Genomic DNA, 24,297 nt, shown 5'->3' on the forward strand with positions numbered 1-24,297 from the left:
TTAGTGCTCGTCTTGTTGCTACAAAGAAGAGGTTTGTCATTGTCATTACAAAGAAGAGATTTGTCATTGTCATCATTGTCCCAGCCTCAGCTATGCTCTCACCAAAGAAGATGAATTACGAAGATTTTTGCCATATTGCTTCTGTATGTACGGAGAAAATAGGTCCAAGGTGTCAACAGTTTTTCAGCCCTTCAAATTTTATGAAGTCTGAGAAAGATAAATCTGGAAGAATTTCCATCCTGTCGTTTCACCTTTATGTGATGCGCACAGTTTCCCTCACTATGGCGAGAATTGATATGAGCGAGCTTGATGACGATTCTGATGGTTTCCTTCACTCTCATGAAATGGAGGCCTACATTAGAGATCTTATTCATAATCTGACACAACGACAAGGTAGGCCTGTAGCTTTTACTCAAATGAACTGCCACATAGCTGCATGAAAATTTTTCTTCCTTTGTGATCCTCACAGGCGAGGTAAAGCATGCATAAAGAAGGAACTACTTAGTAACTGCCTCCAGGAACTCATGGAACTAAACCAGGAAAGTCAGGAAGAAGTCACTTATACTGAAAACTGGTTCTCATTGACATCCGCCCAACGGATATATGATATGTTTCTTGCTCTAGATAAAGTTCTGAATGGAACATTGAGCAAGCAGGAGCTTCGAGAATATGCAGATGGTACATTGACAGAAATATTCATGGAGCGTGCATTTGAGAAACATTTCGGCGTGGCAAAAATGGTGGTGGTGATGATAATGCACGGGAGATGGATTTTGAAAGTTTCCTTGACTTTGTTTTGGCCCTAGAAAACAAAGATACACCGAGAGGATTGACATATTTGTTTCAATGTCTTGATCTCCATGGAAGAGGGCACCCTAAAACAGCTGATATCCACACTTTTCAAAGATGTACATCAAAAATGGATGGAGGGAGGGAACTACGAGCTGCACATTGAGGACGTAAGAGATGAGAAATCAAGATTACTTAAATTGCATTTGCAGAGAGCACAACAGCGCATGGAGTTGGCCTACCACCACGATCACCGGGAGCTTGAATTGGCAGCTAGAGATTGGGTCTATCTGAAACTTCAGCCATATAGACAGGCGTCTCTGGCTCAAAGAGCATCTCAAAAGCTGTCTCCTCGTTACTTCAGCCCATTTCAGGTGGTTGAAAGAATCAGGAGCGTAACCTATCGTCTCGACCTTCCCACCAAGTGCCAGTTACATCCTGTTTTTCATGTTAGTCTCCTTAAGCCTTGCTTATCTCCTTCTGACATCACCATTCCCACACTCCCTCCACTCTTTGAAGTTGGTGAAGTAATGTTTAAACCACAATGGATTAGGGATGTTCGTTGGGTAAAATTCGGTAGCAAGGCCCACAAGCAGGTCCTAGTTGTTTGGGAGGGCTTGCCAGAGGAGGGTGCGACTTGGGAAGATTACACCCAACCCCAAAAACGGTTTCCCACCATCGACCTTGAGGACAAGGTCATTCTTGATGGGGAAGGGTATGTTAAGACCCGAGTAGTAGTAGACCCAGAAGGAAGGATCCAGGCCCACTACTCGCAAAGCCCAAACTCAGCCAGCTCCAAGGATCACGGCACCAAGCCTCCTCTGCGGTTTGTATATTCACGTCGTCCACGTCAGGTGGAATGATTGGGTTGTTAAGTTGTATGATAAATATCTGTATGAGCTCTTGAGAAGGGCAGAACAGAATACAATAATCATCTTCTTCTCCTATCTCTCTCTTCTCTTTCTTCTTCCTCTCTTCTCTTATCATTTCAGGAGGGTGAGCTCCCTCGAACCAGCTCCAACTCTCTCAACTCAGTCGCGGTTCTACCACAAACAGTGTGTCAGGTGGTTGTTTATGTGTTAGAGTTCCTGATAGTTTTCTAGGAAACTAAGTACATAGCATTGTTTACAACTTGAGTATCAGTCCAGTCATTACTTCTGCCATTGAAATGTTGTAGTCTTCGTCTATCTTTTGATGTTCTGGAGTACTGCACATCTGTCTGTCGGCTACAAGTACACATGGCTGAATTGAGTGATGCAACAGACATGGCTACCAGCTCCAGTCTCAGCCCAAATGTTTTGTTCAGACTCTTGACAGGCCGATGTAAAGATTACAACTGTAAAGTTGAATGAGAACTCTCTAGAGTTGTCTCAGTCAGTGAAGATGTTCATAAGAGGATAAAAGAAGTTGGGATCTATCAATGAAACAGTCAAAAAACCAAAAGAATCCCCAACGAAGTAAACAGAACAATGGAAGCAATCATAGAAAGCATCACAATAAAAGTGGTGCATTGGGTAAAGACATTGGACATATTCAAGGACTTTCACAGTGGATGATTTTGTAAGAACTTGGGGAGTGATAGCTGCTTCTTTATCAATCAATCACCAAGTCCGGGAAGAATGGAAACCTCCTACTAACAGCAGGGTAAAGCTGAATATTGATGGGAGCTCACAGTGGAAACCAAGTCCTTCTGGGATTGGATGAACAGAGAGGGATGAAAATGGATTGATTTTGGCTTTCTTCTTGGGAGGGATTCGGTTTGAGGCTCGTAAAACAGCTAACATCAGAGGAGTGGAGGTTGGAGGGATTCAAAGCAATTAATATCTTGGTTACCAGATTGATGCTAGTTTCTCTTTGGTAAAGCAGTCTGCAAATAGTTTCGCAGGTTGCTTTGCCAACCAAGGGGCGTCAAGGGATCTTATTTCTGGGCTACATTGTAATTCTATGGGGGGTCCAGGTTATTATGACCTGGATTGTAATCTGGTTTGTACCCTGGTTTACTTTGAAGTTTTAAAAGTTAATGAAGACTATGTTATTGATAAAAAGAAAAAAAAAAAAACAGATTCCCGAGTGTGAAAAGTGAGAGCCCAAAAATCTGATTGTTATGTACTGGCTCATTAACTCCATGTTGCCACAGATCAGTAGGGTTTTTTGTTTCTAAAAACTGCCAGGTAGGAGTGGAGCCATGGTGTCCTCACAACAAAAGAATATTACAACAACCTATCAATTAAAACAGGAAATCTCAAGCTAATGTCAAGGCGAGAAATCTTTGGCTATTACACAATCTTCCATGCTATGCAGAGGAAATGGACCATTATCAAATGTTTAAACCCAAGTGTAAAGTGGATGGAAAAAAAATCAAGAGTTAAGTTAAACAAAACTATATCTTTGAATTTCTTGCAGGCTGAATGCAAAATATGAGGTGATTCAGGTTCAAATTCTTGGTCAGGATGCTCTGCCTTCCTTGAGCCAAGTTTGTGCACTTGTTCAAAGCAAAGAGAGTAGAAGAGCATATGGAAGAAGTATCATGGGCAGTGTTTGAAATCCATGTGTACAGCTTCTTGTTGTACATGTTCTCTCATTAATGACATTATACTTTACCTGTTCGCAAAGAAAAATAAGTATCATAGATGATAAGTATGTTCTGGCACCTCTCATTAATGGCATTATACTTTACCTAATCCTCCAAAGTTTAGAAAGCAGATTTTACAAAGTACACAGTTTTTATTGAATTTATTTTTGTAAAATTGAAAGCTTTCCAAATTGGAGACTTACAACCTTGCTTGTACAAGGCAATAATTAAGTCCTCATCCACTAGAACTCACATTCAGTAGCCAAGTGATAATAATTTTTTGTTGCAAACTCTTCTATTTAAGTATTGACACATTATTTTGGCATAATTGCACAAGTTCCTAATGAGCTTGTTGTTTGTAGTTGACAACTACAAAGGTTTTGTAGGAAAGCATACTCCATTTTGTTTTATAGTAAAACAAGGAAAGAAATTCATTAAAATTAAAAAAAGGTATTACAAAGTCGGTAAAAATTTTTTGCCAATACAATCATCTCATACAATGACCGAAATGGGGACTTCCTAAAGGCATGCTTCATATTTAAAAAAAAAAACATATTAAGGCATAATATTGTCCCACGTTCTACCATGTAATCAGCCTTCTGAGGATGTCCATTTGTTTAAAGCACCAAACACTTGCAGAAACCCACAATTTTGCTTTGAAAAGCATGAAAATTCTGGTTTTCCACAAGCATATACCACTTAAAATAACTCTCTAAGCAATGAATCCAATCTTTTAGTACCTCAGGATTGCTGTCTGCAAAATCATCTGCCACATCAAGCTTCAGCCCTTTATCCATCTCATACCCATACCCTAACACTGGCTACAGGTTGAGATGCCATAAGACTGTTTATGATGCTTAATCATTTCCTCCGCATAAGCATGGATAAAAACATCAAGTTCAGTTTATTGTTATCTTCCAATATATAGACATATTAGTTTCATAATTTACCAAGATTTGCTTTAATACCAGACTGATGTAGGACAGTATGTTCTTCTGGGAACTAGGTGGTTGAAACTCAAAGGAATGACTCAAGGTGATAAATTGCACCATTAGGAGAGTTTACTGGAGCTCTCTAAGATGTCTGACTTGACCTATAAAGGTTCTTTAAGTCAAATTCACAATCTGTCAGATTCACCACCAGCTGCTCTAGGCATGGAATTTTTATATGAAATTTAGAGGATTGATTAATAGAGCAAGGGTAAATTAATTTGAAAAGGTTCTGAGTACTTTTGGCACAAAAAGGAAGAAAGTTCCCCTCCATAAGAAAGAACGGAAGACTGAACTGGTATGATGGATCAGAATAGAAAATAATGGAAGACTGAATTGAAAGGAATCTAAGTTGATGAAGTATTTCAAAAGTGCGAGGTGGAAAAAAAGCACACGGGTCAATTTGCGCCCAAGAGGCAAGGTGCAAAGTGAGGCACACCTTTTTGAAGCAAGGTGAAAAATACAAAAATGCCAAATAAATTAAAAAAATGTCACAAAAATTTTAAAAATAAAATAAAATAAACATATTAAACATAATATTAACAAAAAATATAAACTTAAAATTTAAAATAAATGTTTTAGAACCTATTATCTAAAATTAAAATACATAAACATAACATGTAAAGCACATTCAAATGAAATTTAAAAAAAAAAATCAAACATATAAAACAGTTTCAAGCATGTAAAACCAACAATCTCTTTTTCTCCTCAGTTGCATTACTTCAAATAGCTAATGTGATGTAAAACATATTGCACTCCTGATTCTGCGAGCCGCCTTCCCCTTGAGGCAAGCCCAAATAAATCCATGTTAAGGTCTTAAATTCTTAATCCTTTTTTTATAATTAAAATAAATTTATTAATCAGCAATAGACAATAGTACAAAGTCCCCGAGGAGGCACGAGTTGCAACCTCTCCGGGCTAGTTAAGTACAAATTGCCAGATTACTAATAATTACAAATTAGCACAAAAAAGATCTTCCCTGTAAACCCCCTGTTTGGCTAAAGAATCAGCCATAGAATTGGCAGACCTGCTAACCCATTTTACCTCAACTCTCATATTGTTGGTTAACCACTTTACTTTTTTGATGAGATCTTTGTAGCCCCAAATGGTAGTATCCGGGTTTAGAAGCCACCTCGTTACCACCTGAGAGTCTTAAATTCTTAATCCTTACACAAAAATAAATGATATTATAATATTATTTGTCTTTTAAGAAGATATTTTACTAGGATGAATGAATGAACAACATTAGCAAAAAAATTAAAAAGGCACACACCTGGTCTGAAGGGCAAGGCGCACTAGGCACACGCCTTTTGAAAGGGTTGTGCCTAAGACCTAGGCGAGGCACATACCTTAAAATGCCCCTCGCCTGAGCACCACCTAGGTGCGCCTATTAAATCACCAAGTCAATCTTACATACAAAGACAATTTTCCTGAAGAAGAAAACCCAGGAAAAGTTGAAGCTAAGAAAATTGAAAGGGGATAACTTAAAATTATTCAAAGAGTCCTAAGGAGTGATTTGAAACCTTGTGAAGAGATAGAAGAGGTACTAATTGGTTAAACTTGTAATAGAGAACTAACAAAAAAGAGAGAATGTAAAAAGAGAGAAAAAGGGAATAGAGGTTCACATTTAAAAAAAAAAGTACTAGGAAGACATTTACTCCTCAAAGACAAACATTCCTTACGAGTGATAAGTGGAATTTTATAATATTAAGAAGAAACTATCAGTGGATACAGTATGGAAGTTCCAAGAGGTGCAAGCTGCAGCATCAAAGAGAATTGCAATTGAGCCCAAAATAAGTTGTCCCTAAACACCCCTTGCTTAGCTAGAGAATCTGCCAGCCCAGTAGCTGATCTCCTCTCCCACAGAACTCTCACTGTTATGTTGGAGGTTAGCCACTTGAATCTTCTCATCAGGCTACAGTCTCTGTCTCCTTCAGCCACCTAGTTACAAGTTTAGAGTTGCCTTCTATCAGCAGGTTCCCAAAGTTCAGTTTTCTAGCAAGCTGTGCTCCCTGTAAAACTGCTTGAACCTCTGCATTAACTGCATTCCCCACTCCAACTGGGCCAGAAAATAATGCAATAATCTGACCCTCCGCATTCCTAAAAAATCCTCCAACACCAAAGGGTCCCGGATTACTGAAACAACTACCATCGAAGTTCAGCTTGATGAAGCCTTCTTCAGGAGGCTTCCAGACTGCTAAAGGTTTATTCTTAATCGATAAAGAATTAGCAACCAATCCCCAGTTTCTCCAAAGGTCCTCAAAGGAGAGCCGTGAGACTAGATTCAAAACTTTAGCCTAGTTGATTGCCCTGTTCATAATGCAGCTCCATACATTATCCACATCCCTCTCTGTCGTTAAAAATCCTAGCATTTCTTACCTCCCACACTGTCCAAACCAAAGCAGCCCTAGCACATCTCCACAACACTCTCCCCCTTCTCTTAGGCCACCTGAAGGTAGATGGGTTGAATAGCCCACCAATGCAGAGGCTCTCAAAAACAATCACTTTTAATTCATTCTCTGTCCAAAATATGGCTTACATGATAAGCGTCAGATTACCGTTCAACCAAATTACAAAATCGCTTCAGCCAAAGAAGCAATATAATTCATATTATACTAATCATATAAATATGAAACTTTAAACACAAGGTAAATAAGACTTATAAAATAACTATCACATTAAACATTTAAATCCACTAGAATTATGTATAATTACCAAAATATCCCTAAAACAGATAAATTGTCAAAAAACACAAAATTCAAACAGATCCAAAATAATTCTAGGTTGATTTTAGGGCCATCATGATGCCCACATCACCTCCAAGAGCAAAAACGTGAAGGAATGATTTAACTGGACTTGTTTAAGATATATTAAAAGTTTATAACTTATACTAATAACAGACAGATATTTTGGTTCTGCATTAAATGATTCTAGGTTTTCTTTCTTTTGATATTTTTCTTCTTTTGATAGATGGATTCTAGGTTTTCTTTCTATTTTTCTCCCTAATTCTACAAGAAGACCTAAAAGCCATCAAAAGACCAAAAATTCTTCATTAAATGAGTTCACTCAACATCCCTAAAAGATTGAAACTGATGCAGGTACTTTTTTCTTTGGCTTATATAAAAATCCAAAATTTTCTAATTTCAGCCAATTTCATCCTTTCATGTCAAACCATCTCTTTTGCCCTCATATTTGGATTCCCCTGGATCTTTATCCCCTTTAGTCCTACCAAATTACATTGCAACATTCAATCTGAAACCCTAGTTTTTTTGGCACCTTCTCTAACAAAGAACCTTTTTTTCATATTTTTCTAAAAAATGCTACTCAAAAAGTTTTTCAAATTAAACCATCTTATAAAATCCATCATTCTAAACATCTATATAAAGTTTTATTAAAAAATTCCATCCCTATGCTTAGTTTTTTATTTTTTTATTTTTCTACTGTCCCACAAAGATTCAGCAGCTCTTAGAGAAATGTCCCAGAACTTTTTTAACACCTCTTAACCTTACTAGTAGTACTAAAATCATCCCTAGACTCTTTTCTAGCCAATCAATACCTTCCAAGGTTCACCTGTGAGACATAATCATCCTACATCACATCTGGGGTGAGGAAACAAATGAAGTTTATATGCCCAAACCACATTGAAACAAAATATCATGTAGCAGAAAAGCAAACCAATTTGCTACTAATCCATATAGATGTAAAGAAAGTGCATAAGGACAATATTTAAAAAAAAAAAAAAGTGCATAAGGACAATATGAAGAAAGAGAAATATATAAGAAAAATGTTTATACTTGGGAAGGAGGAGAAACTGAAAAACCAAGATCAGCTGCAAGAGACAATGCATCAGACATCCCTCCTAGGCGCCTAAGAGGTTTCTTTCCAACCCAAGTCGTATCACTCCCCATTGACATATCAGCAATAGCAGCCTTCCAAATCAACAGTAGGCCCCCTCTCTTCTCTGTAGCTCCACATAAAAATTAATAAATAAATAAGTACAAAGTGTGTACATTATGTGTTGTGCATCTAGTACAAGTCTCACAAAATTCCAAAATGGTACAGAAGAGAAACAAAATAGAGTTTCAACCAGGGAATAGACTATAATGAGACAATAGCCATTCTACATATCCTTACCCTATAAATATTAGCCAACTGGGACAGGAGTGATCAACTGATCCCAATCGGCCCTTTATTTCTTATCTTTCTCTCTGTTCTTTTCCCTTTTTTCTCTTATTTCTGTTCTCTAATTGCTGTTATTTCCTGCTGGTTTCTATATTTTTTGAGTATGACTATACCTAGCTTTCATTGGATCCATTACATCTTCTGCTAATAAACTTGGCATGGTGTGACTTGTGAAATGTGAAGGTGTGACCCACCAAAAGAACCCAAGAAGTGGAGATGCTAATGCGCAAGTTAAAGGGCAGAACACATTGCATGGCCTAGAATAGCATAATGATGCAATTCTCCATAGGCTCATATGAATGTGTGCTTCTCTCTCCCTTTTCAATAATGTGGGCCCAAATCCATCCTTGTAGTCATACAAGGCAGGGCATGGGCCACTTTGATAGGGAACTCATTCAGCTTGCATAAGTAGTGTGAGGGTGAGAACTTGAGCCAGGCCAAACTCAAGCTAGATAGGTCCAAGGCTCCAAGCAACCTCCTTCCCCCAGGCCCAATCTTATATTTAGGTAGGTGTCGTGGAGACAATTAATATGTATTCTTTTGGATGGATAGGCAAGCAACTGAAGCTGTCTTTCAGATAGAGGACTCTTTTCTAGGAAAATCCCCCAGCTCTTACAAAAGCAATAACTGATGCCTAGTCTCCACTACAGCCAACAGGAGATTTTCCTCAAGTAACATTAACCAATAACCACCCAAGATTCTGTTTTTTTTTAATTAAAAAGATCCTGTAAAATGGTTTGCATGTTGTTGACCACATCAGAAACCAATCTGAACCTTGAACCAAGAATAAAGGTTGGAAAAGGATTCACCAACCAACTAGATCAAGTTTCAGGAAATGGTTTGTCCAAAAAAAGAATCTTTACACCACATTTCTTCAATTTTCATTTATTGATTCTTTCAATATTATGATGAGATATGTATATCTTCCATGTAACAAAATCCCAAATTCAAGAAACTCTAGGATCTTTTACTTCATTTATTCAAAACGAATTTACAAATCAAGGACAGGAAGTGATCAAAAAGTAATAAAGAATTGCATGGATTACTAACTACTTAACCATTGTATACAAAACAGAAAAAAAAAAAAAATTTGGAAAACACTTGAGTTATTTGGATTTCTTTCCATGATTAGATTAGCAAATAGCGTATTAAAGTGGTAAACAATAAAAAAAAAAAGGTCTTACTGACTTCGCTAGGGGTTTTTGTTCTGAAAAATGAAAACCAAGGTCAAAAAATAGCACAATGATTTTCAAATCGGGTGCTGATCAAAAACAAAATGACCCCATTAGGCCCTTTATTTGTTTCTTCCAAACCAGGTCATGAATTGGAAATAGATAAATTGGCATTAAAGATAGCATGTAGAGATGAATCACCACCATTACCATTACTAATTAGGGTTTCTTTGAAAAAGGGCATACACACCTGTTTAGATGTGAATCTGAGTGATTCGACTAAGTCGTCTTCAAATTCCTATTAAGGATGATGAAGTGGCGGAAAGCGGCACCCTTCATCAAAATGCAGAAGAGAGGGCTTTAAATGGAGTGTTGTAGCTTGAAAGTGAAGGAGAAAGGAGAAGAAAAACCTGGCAGAAGAGAAAACAAGTTAGGAAAAGCAGGTGGAAACAAATAAAGAAAGGAAAAGTAGAACGAATCTTACAGAGATTCGAGTTGGAGAGAACCCTTGTTTTGCAAAGTGAGAACTTAGAGTTGGAGTGAGCAGGGCGGGAGAGAGAGAAGAATCAACAAAGGAAGAAGAAAGGGTTACAAGGGTTACCAAGTTGGTTCCCAGTCTTAAGGGTACCAGGCTCGGGTGCATTAATAAGTGGATGGAATCCATCTTACCAAGGTGGATTCTATGCAAACTAGAAGTAAGAAGATCAATCACAGATGGAAACCAGACACTATAAACACATCAATGGACACTCACTTTATCTACTATGTCCTTCAAAAGTTAAGAAACTATCTCTTTTGAATATTTGATTCCATGCATAACTAAGGAACAAGTACATTTTAGCTTGATTATGTTCCCTCTTTCACTTGGCTAATATTCCTTGCTTTTCACTATCATGAATCTAGTGTCTTCCCCTTGTTGACAAGAATAAACCCTCCTATAGAAAATAAAAAATAAATAAAACCATTAATCATTAAGCTGTCAAACTGCATTGTCAAATCAAAATCTTCATTGCATCATCCAATAAGAGTTCTTTCTGATTCATTTATCAATGGTTTATAGTGTCAGATTTCCATCCGTGATTGATCTTCTTCTATTCTGCATAAAATCCACCTTGGTAAGATGGATTCCATCCACTTATTAATGCACCCAAGCCTAGTGCCCCTAAGACTGGGACCCACCTTGGTAAGATGTGCGGATGCAGGTCATGTTGGAACGTGATGGAAAAGTATTATGCTGTGAGCAGATCCAAGCCCATGCCCAATCTTCATCCTTTGTTGATTCTTCTCTCTCCCGCATTGCTCGCTCCAACTCTAAGTTTCTCACTCTGCAAAACAAGGGTTCTTTCTAACTCGAATCTCTGTAAGATTCATTCCACTTTTCCTTTCTTTATTTGTTTCCATCTGCTTTTCCGAACTCGTTGTCTCTTCCGGCAAGTTTTTCTTCTCCTTTCTCCTTCACCTTCGAGCTACAGCACTCCATTTAAAGTGCTCTCTGCTACATTTTGACAAAGGGTGCCACCTTCCGCCACTTCATTATCCTTAATAGGAATTTGGAGACAACTCAATGTGTATGCATCAAGAGTCCGTTATCTCTTAAAAGGCAGGGCCTATAGAACACTAGCTCGAACAATAACAATATCAAAGAAGAACACAGCAAGCAAGAGCCAATAATCTCTTAAAAACATTTGAGCATATACCTCTTTTCATAATACAGATAGCAGTCACAAGATTAGGAAACCAGTAACAAAACGCAAAAAGACAATAATGGGACCGGGTCTGCGTCGAGAGTCTATAGGAGCTGGTTCGGTAAATCCTCATCACCAGCTCCGTCGACCCTATTGCAAACCTGATTCCCTAACAATGTACATAGAAGGATAAAAAAATAAAACATGGAGGAAACATTGACAGAATCTACCTTATGGGATTTCAGCCTTAACACGGATGACGCACAGAGAAGACTTCGTTCAGACAACTCGTCTTGGAACAAAGAGGATGACTGAGATTGAACTTGAGAGACCAATGAAGAGAATGATTTACACCGTTAAGTTAGCTTGAAAACGAGCAGAAGAACCTCAAGTGACAGCTATCATGGTTGCCTATGGTCTGATTTTGGCTCCGATCTAATCAATGCCACTCATAGATCCCAATAAACACCGCCTTGAAGTTTGCTCAAAACTGAGAAGAATAGCATTTCGAACGACGATTACTATGATCGACTCCGGCTAGGGCTTCTGGTATTAATGAAGAGATCAGATGACCGGCGACGCTTGCTGCAATCAGTTCTGTTCAATCGACAAAGAAAATGGAGACGGGAGGGGAAATGGTGATCAACTGGGTAATATGGACGGAGGTAATGAGAGAGAGAGAGAGAGAGAGAGAGAGAGAGAGAGTAGACGGGCAAAGAGAGAGGCAGAGGAATGGGAGAAAAGAAGAAAGGGAGAGAGGTTCAGACCTGTCACTATAACAAACTACAATTGGCGGTGACGAAACAAGGGTAAGAGATACAGAAAGAATGAAGGAGAGATAGAAGTACGTGAGTGAGAGGGAGGGAGAAGAGAGAAAAATGAGAGAAAACGATGGGCAGAAGAGATCAGAGAAGAGGGAGATGGGGAGGCCAAACCGCCGCTGTCGAGAGTTGCAACAGCGGTGGCTGAGAAACAAAAACAGGGGGGCAAAAGAAGGAAAAGAGAAAGAAAAAGAGAAGAAAACAAGAACAAAAAAAAGAGAGATGGAGTTGAATGGACGGAGGAGAACGAGAATAAATTGGTGAGGGGAGGTTACCTCTTTACCGTCGCTGTGCTGCCTGATCTCAGAGACAATGAACAGTGTTTGTATCTTGATTTGCCTGAGGAGGGTGAGGATCTGAGATGGGAGAATTTGTGGAGGTAGGCCGTTGGAAAAAAGCTTTGAAGATTGAATCTAAGGAGCTCCTATTTGAGGAACTGAGATTAAATGGTCAGCTGAGCTTGAAAATCAGGGAAGCAAAGAGAGGGATGGTGCTGTTAGAAGGGTTGGGGGTAATTGAAGGGCTCAAGGAGTTTGTGGAAGGTGCAAGTAACAAAGGCAAGCAAAATAGTTGGAAAGAGCTTTTCTCAGAATCTGGAAGAAGGGTTGTTGTAGAGTGTAAGAGAAACCTTAAAGGTTATTTTATCTCCTTGACAGAATTTTTTGGCAAGGGTAGAAAGTAGATGATCTGCTTTCCATAAGGAAGGAAGAGTCAGGGCTGGAAGGCAGTTCTTGGCGCCTTATGTGAACTGCTGAAACGCATGAGTGTAAAAAGAGAAACAATAGTAAAAAGGAAGATAAGCAGGTCTAGTAGTAATGGTGAACAAGACTAAGCAAGAGACTCCTTTAGTGTTAGCTGGGGCAGGCATTTACAGAATGGGAGTAAACATACAGAGAGGGGATTGGGAAAGTAAATTGATAGTTGAAGCTTCAGCTCCCATTCTTGACTGGAGGAAAGTTGCAGATCTGTTAACAGCAAGGTTAAAGTTGAAGAGCACATTTATTTTAACATCCTTTGAGAAGAACAAGGCTTTGCTGGATTTTCTTGAGAATAGAGTAGAAGTTGAGGCTTTAAACATCCAAGCTAAGCTTGGAAATTTCACAGTATCAAGATGCTGTCCGGGATCAAACTCCAAAGATTTCTTTGTTGAAGATGGAGTGGTGGTGCGTCCGTTAGGTCTTCCCTTTCATTTGTGGAAGCAAGTAACTGCTGAAGCCATTGCTTTGATGTGTGGAGGATTACTAGGAGGGGCCTTTTGGGGAGACCTTCGTTCAGCTTCCATTTTATTGAATGGAGTAAAACCTGAGGAGATACCTCGGAAGATAGAGGTGCTAGTCGAAAGGCAGTGCTACTCAGTGTGGCTGGCTTCATCCACTGAATCGATGCTCTGGAAAGAGGCTCGTATGGAGGGAGATGAGAAGGTTGAAGAAGAAGAGCTGCGTGGCAAGAAAGGGTTGGAGGATTCAAACAAGAAAAGCACTTTCACTAAATTGGAAAAACATTTGTTGGAGAAACAAAAGGGTAGTAGGCAAGGGGTGGGATTTTCACGTGTGGAAGAAGTGAGCAGACTGGAGGGTGGCAGGTCCTTTGCACAGGTTGTAACTGGCGCCAAGACTGTTCTGAACAGGGAAAAGGGGCTGGGCCAAGGAAGATTTGAACTTAAACCTGTTAGAACCAAACCGGGGTCAGGGCTGGACGTGCGTTACCTTCTTAAAAGTCACGTGAGCTCGCGGATGCTTACAAATGGGCCAAAGCAAAAGCCCATCTGGGCTGCTAATGGTATTCTTAAAAGGCCCAAACAGGCCTGCGGGCCCGACCCAGTTTGTTTTATAAGGTGCGTGAGCCACTAAAGAAACACGTGACTGGAATTCGACTATGATAGACATCAGCTTCGATCTATCATCGTCCCCAACCGCGAGCCAAAAGGGGGAATGCACGCAGCGTCGGAAACCAGGAAAGAAGAGGGCGTTATAGTGGGTCTCCCGACGCAGCTTGAAGGAGGTTAGCCCCGTGCGAGGCTTCTCAGAGAGGCCGGAGCTAAGTTTCACTAGGGGAAGAACTGAAGAGAAGAAATAGAAGTTTGAATGATGGGTGCAGTGCGGTGAAGACGATGGTGAACTGGAGGACCTTTCTATCGATGGCTCTAGCGTGGGCAGTGTAAACGATGAAGGCAGCTGTGCTGGAGGTGATATGGAAGGGTGGAATATTGCAAGATTATTCCAGGGTGAAGACTGCAATCGGATTATCTCATTCCCAAGACCACAGAGTGTGCAAGGTTTTTCAGAAGGGGAAAACCAGGAGAACCAGAAGCAAAGCAAGAATATGCTATCTAGGGGTGACCCAGGGGTAGAGTGGAAAGATCACCAGATTGACCAAAGGACAGAAGTACTTTCCAACCAACTCAGGAAGACAATTGGTTACCAACCTTCAGAACAAGAGAAGGAGGCCGGGAGCATTCCTATTCTAGCTTATCCTTCAGTCCCAGGTGACCATGTGTTTTCGGTTTGTGATACTAATGTGTCTCCTGTGTCTTTGGTTCCAGATTCCGTTCCTGTACCATGTCCTGTAGCCCATGAATTTGCAACCGAGCTAGTAGGCGGGCTCTCTGAGGAGGGGGAGAGGGGAAGGAAGGATTGTGGGAAGGTGCGGGAAGAAAGGTAAAGAAGTGGACAAGTGTGGGAAATCATTGAAAGAGTGTTTAAAGATGTGGAAGGGCAGTTGATATGGAGGAGGGAAGGGGAGGAAGGAAGAGAGGAGGGGTCAATGGAGAGGAGGGACAGGAATGAGGGTAGAGATGGAGAGGGTAACGAGGAGAAAGCAAGGAAGGAGGGAGGTAACAGTAAGGGGAGGAAGGTTGGAAAGGAAAGAACTGAGGTGGGACTAGAGGAGAGGAAGGAAAGGCAGGTGGACAGAGATGAAGGGGATTATGTAGGAAGGGTAGGGGTGGTGGAATCGGTGAGAGAAGACATGATAGCAGAATTTATAGGGAAGTTGGGTTGTAGGCTGGAGGATTTGAACGCGTTGAAAGAAAACTTACAGAAGAGGAAGATGCAAGTCATAACAAAGAATAGGAGGTTGAGTGAAGTAGAGAGACTAAAGAGAGATGTAGAAGGAGACAAGAAGCTCAAGGTAAAAGGAGATAAAAGAAAAGGGGGAAAGTAGCAGGTAGGTGGCAAGGGGTTTGTAAAAGAAAAGGAATGAAGATTCTTAGTTGGAATGTGAGGGGAATTGGGAGTGCGAAGAAGAGAGCAACAATAAAAGAGGTAATAAGACGATATGACCCAGACATTGTGCTGTTGCAAGAGTCTAAGAGAATGGAGTTTAGTGACAAATTGACAAGGAGTGTATGGAAAACCAGGGGATTAGCTGGGTGGCGGCTCCATCGTGGGGTGCTTCCGGGGGGATTGTAACAATGTGGAAGAGGGATGTGGTTGAAGGGATGGAGGAGTTGATCGAAAAGTACTCGGTTTCCATGAAGTTTAAGCAGCAAGAGGATGATTATATGTGGGTGCTCACAAATGTTTACAGACCAAATGATTATAGAGAGAGAAAGGAGCTGTGGGAGGAACTGGCTGATGTTAGAGGTTTGTGGGATGGGCCTTGGTGCATGGGTGGGGACTTCAATGTGATAAAGTTCTCGGAAGAGTCCAATAAGATAAACTAGAGGGTGACAAAAAGCATGAGGAAGTTTAACAGTTTTGTGGATGCCTTTCAGCTTAAAGAGATTCCCCTAGCGCATAAGGCACTTACATGGTCAAATCTCCAATCTAGACCCATTTGCTCTAAGTTGGATAGATTCCTGTTCTCTTTGGATTGGGAAGAACATTGGAGAACCTTGGATGCTAGAGCTCTCCCAAGGGTGACCTCGGATCACTGGCCCATAGTGTTATGCAAGGAGGAAAGAAGGTGTGGAGGTCCTACCCCCATTAGATTTGAAAATATGTGGTTACTGCATCCAGGGTTTACTAACAAAGTGAGGGATTGGTGGCATGAGTGTAACCCGTTGGTGGAGTGGGAGGGGATAAAATTCCATAAGAAACTACAATTCTTGAAAGCAAGACTTAAGGAGTGGAACTTGATGGAGTTCGGGAGGACAAAAGAAAGAAATGGAGACTTGATGAAGAAGATTGAAAGCCTTGACTTTAAAGAGGAAAGGGGAGAATTTGGAAAGGAAGACAATGACCTCAGGAGAGAATTGAGAAGACAGTTAGAGGATTGCCTGCACAAGGAGGAAATTAGCTGGAGGCAAAAATCTCGGTGTAAATGGCTGCAACAGGGAGATAGAAACACTAGGTATTTCCACTCTCTAGCAGATGGCAAGAGAAGGAAGAACTTTATCTCCAAATTGGTAGTAGATGGAGTTGAGTTAGTACAGCAAGAGGAGATCACCAGGGTTTGTGTGGAGCATTTCAAATCTATTCTAAGAAGGCCTGTGAATAGAAGGATGTGGGTAGAAGGTTTGGACTGGCCAGATGTATGGGTGGAGAACAGGAGAAGGATGGAAAGAAGCTTTAATATAGAAAAGATCAAGGAGGTTGTGTTTTCTATGAATAGAACAAAAGGTCCAGAGCCGGATGGGTTTACAATGGCTTTTTATCAGGATTGTTGGGATATTTTGAAAGATGATCTCTTGCAGGTGTTTGACGAGTTTTTCAGGAGAGGAATTGTCAATCCGAGTGTGAACTCTACATTTATAGCCTTAATTCCCAAAAAGAAAGATGCATCCCACCCGAAGGATTTTAGGCCAATAAGCTTGGTGAATAGCTTGTACAAGATCATTGCAAAAGTGTTGTCTCTGAGGCTGAAGAAGGTAATGTCGGATATCATTGAACACTATCAAGGAGCTTTTGTGAGTGGAAGACAAATTATAGACCAGATTTTAACTGCGAATGAGTGTGTGGAGAACTTTAAGAGGGATAAGAAGAAGGGAGTGGTCTGTAAGCTGGACTTGGAAAAGGCTTATGACTTGGTGGACTGGGAGTTCTTGAGGAAAGTTTTAACCAAATTCGGGTTTGGGGCCAGATGGTGTAAGTGGATCATGGGTTGTGTCCGGAATTGTCATTATTCAGTGCTAGTGAACGGGACAGTGGTAGATTTCTTTCCAGCCAGTAGGGGTATAAGACAAGGAGACCCCCTTTCTCCTTTCTTGTTCATTTTAATTGCGGAGGTTTTGGGGAAATTGATTCACAGAGTAGATTCTAGGGGGCTCATTAGAGGTTGGACGGTTGGGAGGATGGAAACCCCCCTCACACATTTACAATTTGTTGATGACACGATTCTATTTTGTGAAGGTGGTAATGTGAGGTTTATCAAGAATTTAAAGTCGATGATACAACTGTTTGAGCAATTGTCCAATTTGAAGGTTAACCTTGGGAAAGGTTGTGTAGTGGGGGTGAATTTGGCGGAGGGAGAGATCAGGGAGAGTGCTGAAGTGTTGGGGTGTGAAGTCACGGGGTGGCCTCTGAACTATTTAGGATTACTATTAGATAATAATCCCAAGAGAGAGAGCTTCTGGAACCCAGTGATGGAAAGGTTTGAAAAAAGATTGGTATCCTAGAAAAAGAATTACCTCTCTCTTGGTGGGAGAATTACACTAATTAAGGCCATGCTTGCTAACTTACCCATCTTCTTCATGTCGGTGTTTAAAATCCCAGTGAAGATTGCTAACAGATTAGAGAAATTAATGAGAGATTTCCTGTGGGAGCCGAAAGAAGAGAAGAGGGATCATAGAGTTAGCTGGGAAATAGTGTGCAGGAGTAAGTCGTGTGGTGGTTTGGGGCTTGGGAGTATTAGGAGAAGGAATATGACTTTGCTGGGGAAGTGGCTATGGAGGTTTCCTATGGAGAAGGAGAAGCTATGGGCTAGAATAGTGGCAAGTATTCATGGGCTGGAGCACAACGGATGGGACGCTGGAATCAAAGCTAGGATCACAAGCAACTCTCCTTGGAAAGCCATTCATTCCTAATATTAGGTATGACTTGAATTCCGGTAACTCCATAAAATTTTGGGAACAAACCTGGGTGGGGAGCGCCCCTCTAAAGGATCAGTTTCCGTCTTTGTACGCTCTTTTCTGATTTGAAAAATGAGTCGATCTCGTCTTTCACATCCCTGTCCTCTTCCACTTCTGAGATTGGGTGGAACTTGGGTCTAAGAAGGGATTTGAGGGATTCAGACGTCGAGCCTTCTTGCACTTCTTGATAACGTTGTCTTAGACCCCACTAGGGTGGATTCTAGAATTTGGACACCTAACCCCAATGGCATTTTCTCTTGTGCTTCGTTCTTCAAAGTCTTAAGTCAGTCCACCAGTCCTACCCTGTCCCCTTTTCCTATTGGTGAGGTTTGGTGCAGAGCTATACCTCCTAGGGTTGGTAGTTTTTGTTGGAAAGCCTATTTGGAAAGAATTAACACCGGTGATCTACTCCAAAAGAAGAGACCCAATACTTGCTTGTCACCTCAGTGGTGTGTTCTGTGTAAAGCAGATGGGGAGACTGGTTTTCACCTAATGGTGTCGTGCCACTTCGCAAGGTCATTGTGGGATTGGGCTTTCTCCTTATTTGGATGCAGCTGGAATCCCCCATCAGGCATGCAGGGCCTTTTCGCCCCTCCTCCTTCAGGTGGCGATTAAAAAGGGGAAGGACAATGTGGAGAGGACTAAGGACTCCAGTATGTTGGACATTGTGGGAAGAAAGTTACTCCAGGATATTCTCAGAAACTCAGAGAGGGACAGCAGATTTGAGGGCTATCATACAGTTTAGGGCGGTACATTGGCTGAAACCTCTAGAAATATTCACAGATTACACTGTGGATGACATGTTGAGGAAGTGAGGTGAAATTGCAAGTTGCACGCAGGCCAAGTCAGTAATGAGTGTGGCTTGGACCCCCCCCACCTAGTGGATTCTTGAAATTAAACTTTGATGGATGCAGTAGGGGAAACCCGGGACAACTAGGGATTGGGGGTGTTTTTAGAGATGAAAATGGGGTCATCTCTGCTATGTTCTCAGGCCCAATCTGAGTGGGTGACTCCCTTAGAGCTGAGACATGTGCAGTAATGGAAGGAGCCTGGAAAGCTAAAGAATTGAACATCAAGAAACTTATAATTGAAGGGGATTCAGAGGTGGTGATAGGGTGGCTGACCAAAGAACAAAATGATCTTTGGAAGTATAACAATGAGAAGAGGAATTTCAAATGGCTGGTGCGGGAGAAGGAAATTAAGACATGTTGGATAAAGAGATCAGCTAATTCTATAGCTAATGGTTTAGCAAAACAAGGGGTAAAAAGGGATTCCTTGTAAATAGTGGTGTTTTTTATAGAAATTTGACAGGGTAAGGTTTTTGAGCATTCTGAGTTGATTGATAAGGTCAGATTGGCCCAATTGGGCCCGGATCAGGCAAATCTGGAAGGGTGAATAATTTGGTCGATTTAGGGCTTCGAAATAGAAACTTTATGCGATGGGGGGAAAACAAGGGTGTTTTCTATTGAAATTTCATAGGGTAGGGTTTTTGAGCATTCTAAGTTGATTGGTAAGGTTAGATTGACCAAATTGAGCGCGGATCATACACCATATCAGGTGTTTTATGAGAATATATTCAATTTGTTCATTAACTATGGGTGGAGAAGGCATAAATACAAGGATTGCCCAAAGAACAAGAACAACACTAATGAGGGATGGACTTTAGTTTAAAACAGAAGGAAACATCAAAAGGTGTTATTTAACCCAAGATACCAAAATAACAAACATGTAGATAGGTGTAGAGATAGACATCGGAATGCAAAAAAGGACCAATGGTCTCAAGTTAAAAACTTTAGAATTGAAGTGGTGAGAGTGATGTCTAGAACTAAATTCATCAATGCTGGTCATGCCTCCATGAACCTTCGAAGCAAATCGTCGCTCATCCAAAATGGATTCAGAAAAAGAAATAGATGGAAGGAGCACAAGTGAGTAATATCTTGCCCAAATTTAGTGTTGAAATTGACAGAAAAAACTTTTTTCAATAATTCTTAAGTTATTGCTAATCCCTTTGAAATGCAAGATGATAAACATGAAAGTAAAAATGATTATTCTATTAAGTTGATGGAAGATGAAGTTGAAGGAAATCCTAAAGTGGATGATGGAGAGGATGATGATTTGATGGAGGACCGAAACAATCAACAACTAATTACTAAAGGGGAACCCATGAAGGAATATGAAGGAAAAAATATGTCCTACATGGAGACGCTGAACTTTGAAATTGCTAAGTTGGAAGGAGACAATAAAGATCCGAGCGAGATTACCACTAACAATGCAAATACTTAGTTGGGACGTTCGTCGGGCAAGAAGAGCTTACCTCCAAAGACAGGTCATGTAGATAATTAGAGATTATAAAGTTGATATCAATTTTTTAATGGAAACAAGAGTTAATCCAAATAGAGCTAGAAAGATAATTAAAGAATTTCCTTATGAGAACTTTGAAATTGTGGATTCAATGGGTTTCTTTGGGGGCTTATGGGTTTTATGGAACAAAAATACATGTAATATCCAAGTCATTTTGACTAATGATAGAATAGTTCATGTCAACATAAAAGATGCTTCCCCTAATCGATCTTGGAATTACACCTTTGTCTATGCGGCCCCAAACAAAATGGAACAAAAAATTGTGTGGAATTGGATTAGAGAAATAGCTAATAATTCGAATGGACCATGGAAGCTTATAGGAGATTTTAATTCCGCAAGGGATAGTGAAAATAAGAGGGGAGGTAGAGAAGTAAAACATAGTCAGTGTAGGGAATTTAATGATCTTATTTTTCACTATGAGCTAATGGAAATTGAAACAAAGGTAATCCTTTTACGTTGAAAAACAAATCAATATGGGAGAGGTTGGATTGGGTTGTGGTTAATGAGGAGTGGAGAATCCTTTTCCTGAAGCCATCCTCAAGAACCTCCCACTCATGGCTTCAGATCACTCTCCTTTGTTGTTGGTAACTAATGGTCTTCAGAATTATGGGCCGAAACCTTTCAGGTTTGAGGCAATGTGGTGCCTCAACCCAAAGTTGAAAGAAATAGTTGACCAAGCTTGAAAGCTTGAAGCTAGTGGTTCAAGAGCTATTAAATTTATTAAAAAAGAAATAGATTAGTGGTCGGTCTTAAGATTTGGAATAGAATGCACTTTGGCAATATATTCAAGAAAAAACAAGAAAATGTTGGCGCTTTAGGAAAGGTTCAAGTGAGGCTGGTTGATGAGAATAAGGACAGAGCTTTGAATAATCTTGAAAAGACCTTACAGAAACAATTAAATAACACCTTAAGGAGGGAAGAGGCCTATTGGGCTCAAAAGTCTAGAATTGACTGGATTAAACTTGGGCATTGGAATATCAGATTCTTTAAGGTTTCGGATACAATTAGGAAAGCAAGAAATAGAATCACTTGTATTACTAATAGAAGAGTGAAAATCAAAGATTACAGTCAAACTGCAAAGTGTTTTGTCAAGAATTTAAGGAAAGATTTAATAGTGAAAGAACGTATAGAGTTAGGGGTTTCATCGAGGAAATCAACAAGAATGTTTCTTAAGAGTAGAATAAGAACATTATTAAGGATGTGACAGAAAGAGAAATTTATGAAGCCCTCCTGTCCATTGGAGATCTTAAAGCCATGGGTCCTGATGGGCTTAATGCTCTTTTCTTTAAAAAATTTTGCAACATTATTAAAGGAGATTTTTGCGGGACAATTAAGAATTTCTTCCATACATGGAGATTGTGCCCCATTCTAAATAAGACCTTCATTACATTAATTCCAAAAATTGGAAATCTTGAAACAGTGAATACCTATAGACCAACCGGTCTATGCAATGTGACCTACAAGGTGATCACAAAAATTATGGTGAGAAGAATAAAACCTATCCTTGAAAATATTGTCTCACCATTCCAAAGTGCTTTTGTCACCAATAGACAAGCAAATGATAATATTTTAATGGGAGAAGTACACTGTAGCCCAATGCAGAATTCTGAAATTACAACCTCCCATAGTCTACCAGTAGCCCCCTATAAATTGCATCCTGCTTATGGATTTGGCATCAATCCACGATCAGGATTCATCCCCCCTGTACAGTGGGGCTAAGAATTCTAAGCTGGGTTGATCAGTCATTCTCCCTATTTTAATTACTCATTAAATGTTCCACACTATGAGAAGGAGAAAAAGGGAGAAAAAGAATCATGGCCTGTAAAATTGACATGGAGAAAGCCTATGATAGGTTGGAGTGGAGCTTCATTGAAGAAATTCTTAGGAAATTTGGTTTCCATGATAAGTGAATTCGGTGGGTCATGGAATGCATCAAAACTGTGTCCTATCAAATATTGATTAATGGGTCTCCTACCAGAGAGATTACCCTAACTAAGGGAATAAGAAAGGGTGATCCGCTTTCTCTTTACATTTTTGTTTTGTGCGCCGAGGCCTTAACCAGAAAACTTGGAAAAGAAGTTGATCTTCCTAGGAACCCAATTGGATGTAGAGTTGCTAAAGATTTTCCTAAAATTCCTATTCTTTAGTTTGATGATGATTGTATTATATTAGCTGAGCCTATGATTTCTACAAGCTTGAGGATTAAAGAAATATTTATAAAGTTTTCTAGGGCATCTGGACAAAGCCCAAATTTCAATAAGTCAACCATCCAATTTTCTGATAATGTCCCAAATAGGTTTTAGAAAATGCTAGCTTGGATTCTTAAGCTCCCTATGCAATCTTAATCACATTTTTATTTGGGGGCCCCAATCATTAACTCTCGGGTCACCAAAAACACATTTCGGTTTGTTAATGACAGAATATGTAAAAGAACGATTGGATGGAAGAAAAATACTTTGTCAATAGCAGGAAGACTGACTTTGTTGAATTCCATGACCTCCATGATGCCGCAATTCATTATGAGGTCATTTATGATTCCCAATAACACTATTGAAGAGATTGAAAAAAACCCAGAGAAATTTTTTGTGGAATAATAATAGTGGTATAAAACCATTGCATTTAATGAACTAGAGAAGAGTGTGTTCTCCTAAAAGATGGGGAGGCCTTGGGTTAAGGAATCTCAAATGGTTTAATGATGAAGCAAGTCCTGCTAAGTTAGGTTGGAAGATAATTACTCAGGAGGCTAATCTTTGGGTTAAAATTGTTAGAGGGATTTTAGGTGTAGAGAGGCATTTTAGGTGCCCGAGAACTCTTGAGAATGGATCTTAAGTGGGTCGTTGGTAACGGGGAATCTGTCAAAATTTGGATAGATAGTTGGGTTAGTAGATGCTCTTTAGTAGATTCTTTTTCCCCTTCGTAGGAAATTCAAGAAAGTGCCCTAGTAAGTGATTTCATTGATAAAGAGAGGAATTTGGAAAGAGAATGAGATTTCGAGTTTGGTTCAGATAGATATTTGGAATAAAATTAAATCAATCTTTATTCCTATGGGCATTAAGGAAGATAAATTAGTTTGGAGCACAAATCTAAAGGGGATTTTCACCTTAAAGTCGGTATATAATCTCAAATGTGGGGCTGACTGCAATCGGGTGAACCCGCTGAATTGGAACTTGACTATTGGAAGTTAAAAAGTCCTCAAAAATTAAAGTTTTTCATGTATCTCCTCTTAAATGATAGACTTCCATCGAAGGCCCTCCAAAAAAGGAGGGGTCTTGATATCGATGAAAATTGTAGTAGATATGGTTCCCCTGAGGACATCAAGCACATTTTCTTTGATTGTGCATCAACAAAACAGATTTGGGATATTTCAGGTCTTAACATTGCCAAATTAAATGGGAGTAATATGGGTATTACGGAGTGGTGGACAGAAGTGCATGGAATTGATGTGATTGAAAGAAACCAACTTAAGGAGAAATGTGCATGTATTGGCATATATGGAAGAACAGAAATCAAAAGAATTTCAATGATAAAGAGGACCCCCCCCCCAAACTATTCTTGAGAGAGCCTTTAAATCTTTCGAGGAGTTTAGGTTTCACAATGAAAATCAGAATATTAGCAAAGAAATGAGGAAAATGAAGAATATTTATTGGGTCCCCCCGAATTTGGGTGAAATTAAAATTAATTTCGATGCTTCTTGTACTAAAAATGGTAGTTGTACT

General features: G+C 39.8%; 1 protein-coding gene across 15 annotated transcripts in view; it reads right to left on the minus strand.

Moving 5' to 3' along the window:
- Nucleotides 1–24,297, minus strand: part of LOC148874455 (AUGMIN subunit 2-like) — a 45,244-nt gene that overhangs the window by 5,945 nt on the left and 15,002 nt on the right. For 13 of the 15 annotated variants that reach the window (XM_088960489.1, XM_088960494.1, XM_088960493.1 and 10 more), the window contains one exon: nucleotides 8,145–8,311. In XM_088960489.1, coding sequence (XP_088816615.1) covers nucleotides 8,145–8,311 — 167 coding nt within the window. Of the gene's footprint in view, nucleotides 1–8,144; nucleotides 8,312–9,954; nucleotides 10,115–24,297 lie in introns of all 15 variants that reach the window. The other 2 variants (XM_088960492.1, XM_088960496.1) reach the window with 1 other exon arrangement.

This window comes from Nelumbo lutea, chromosome 1 (assembly GCF_056320005.1).
Source record: "Nelumbo lutea isolate HS-2025 chromosome 1, American lotus-T2T, whole genome shotgun sequence".
Lineage (NCBI taxonomy): Eukaryota > Viridiplantae > Streptophyta > Magnoliopsida > Proteales > Nelumbonaceae > Nelumbo > Nelumbo lutea.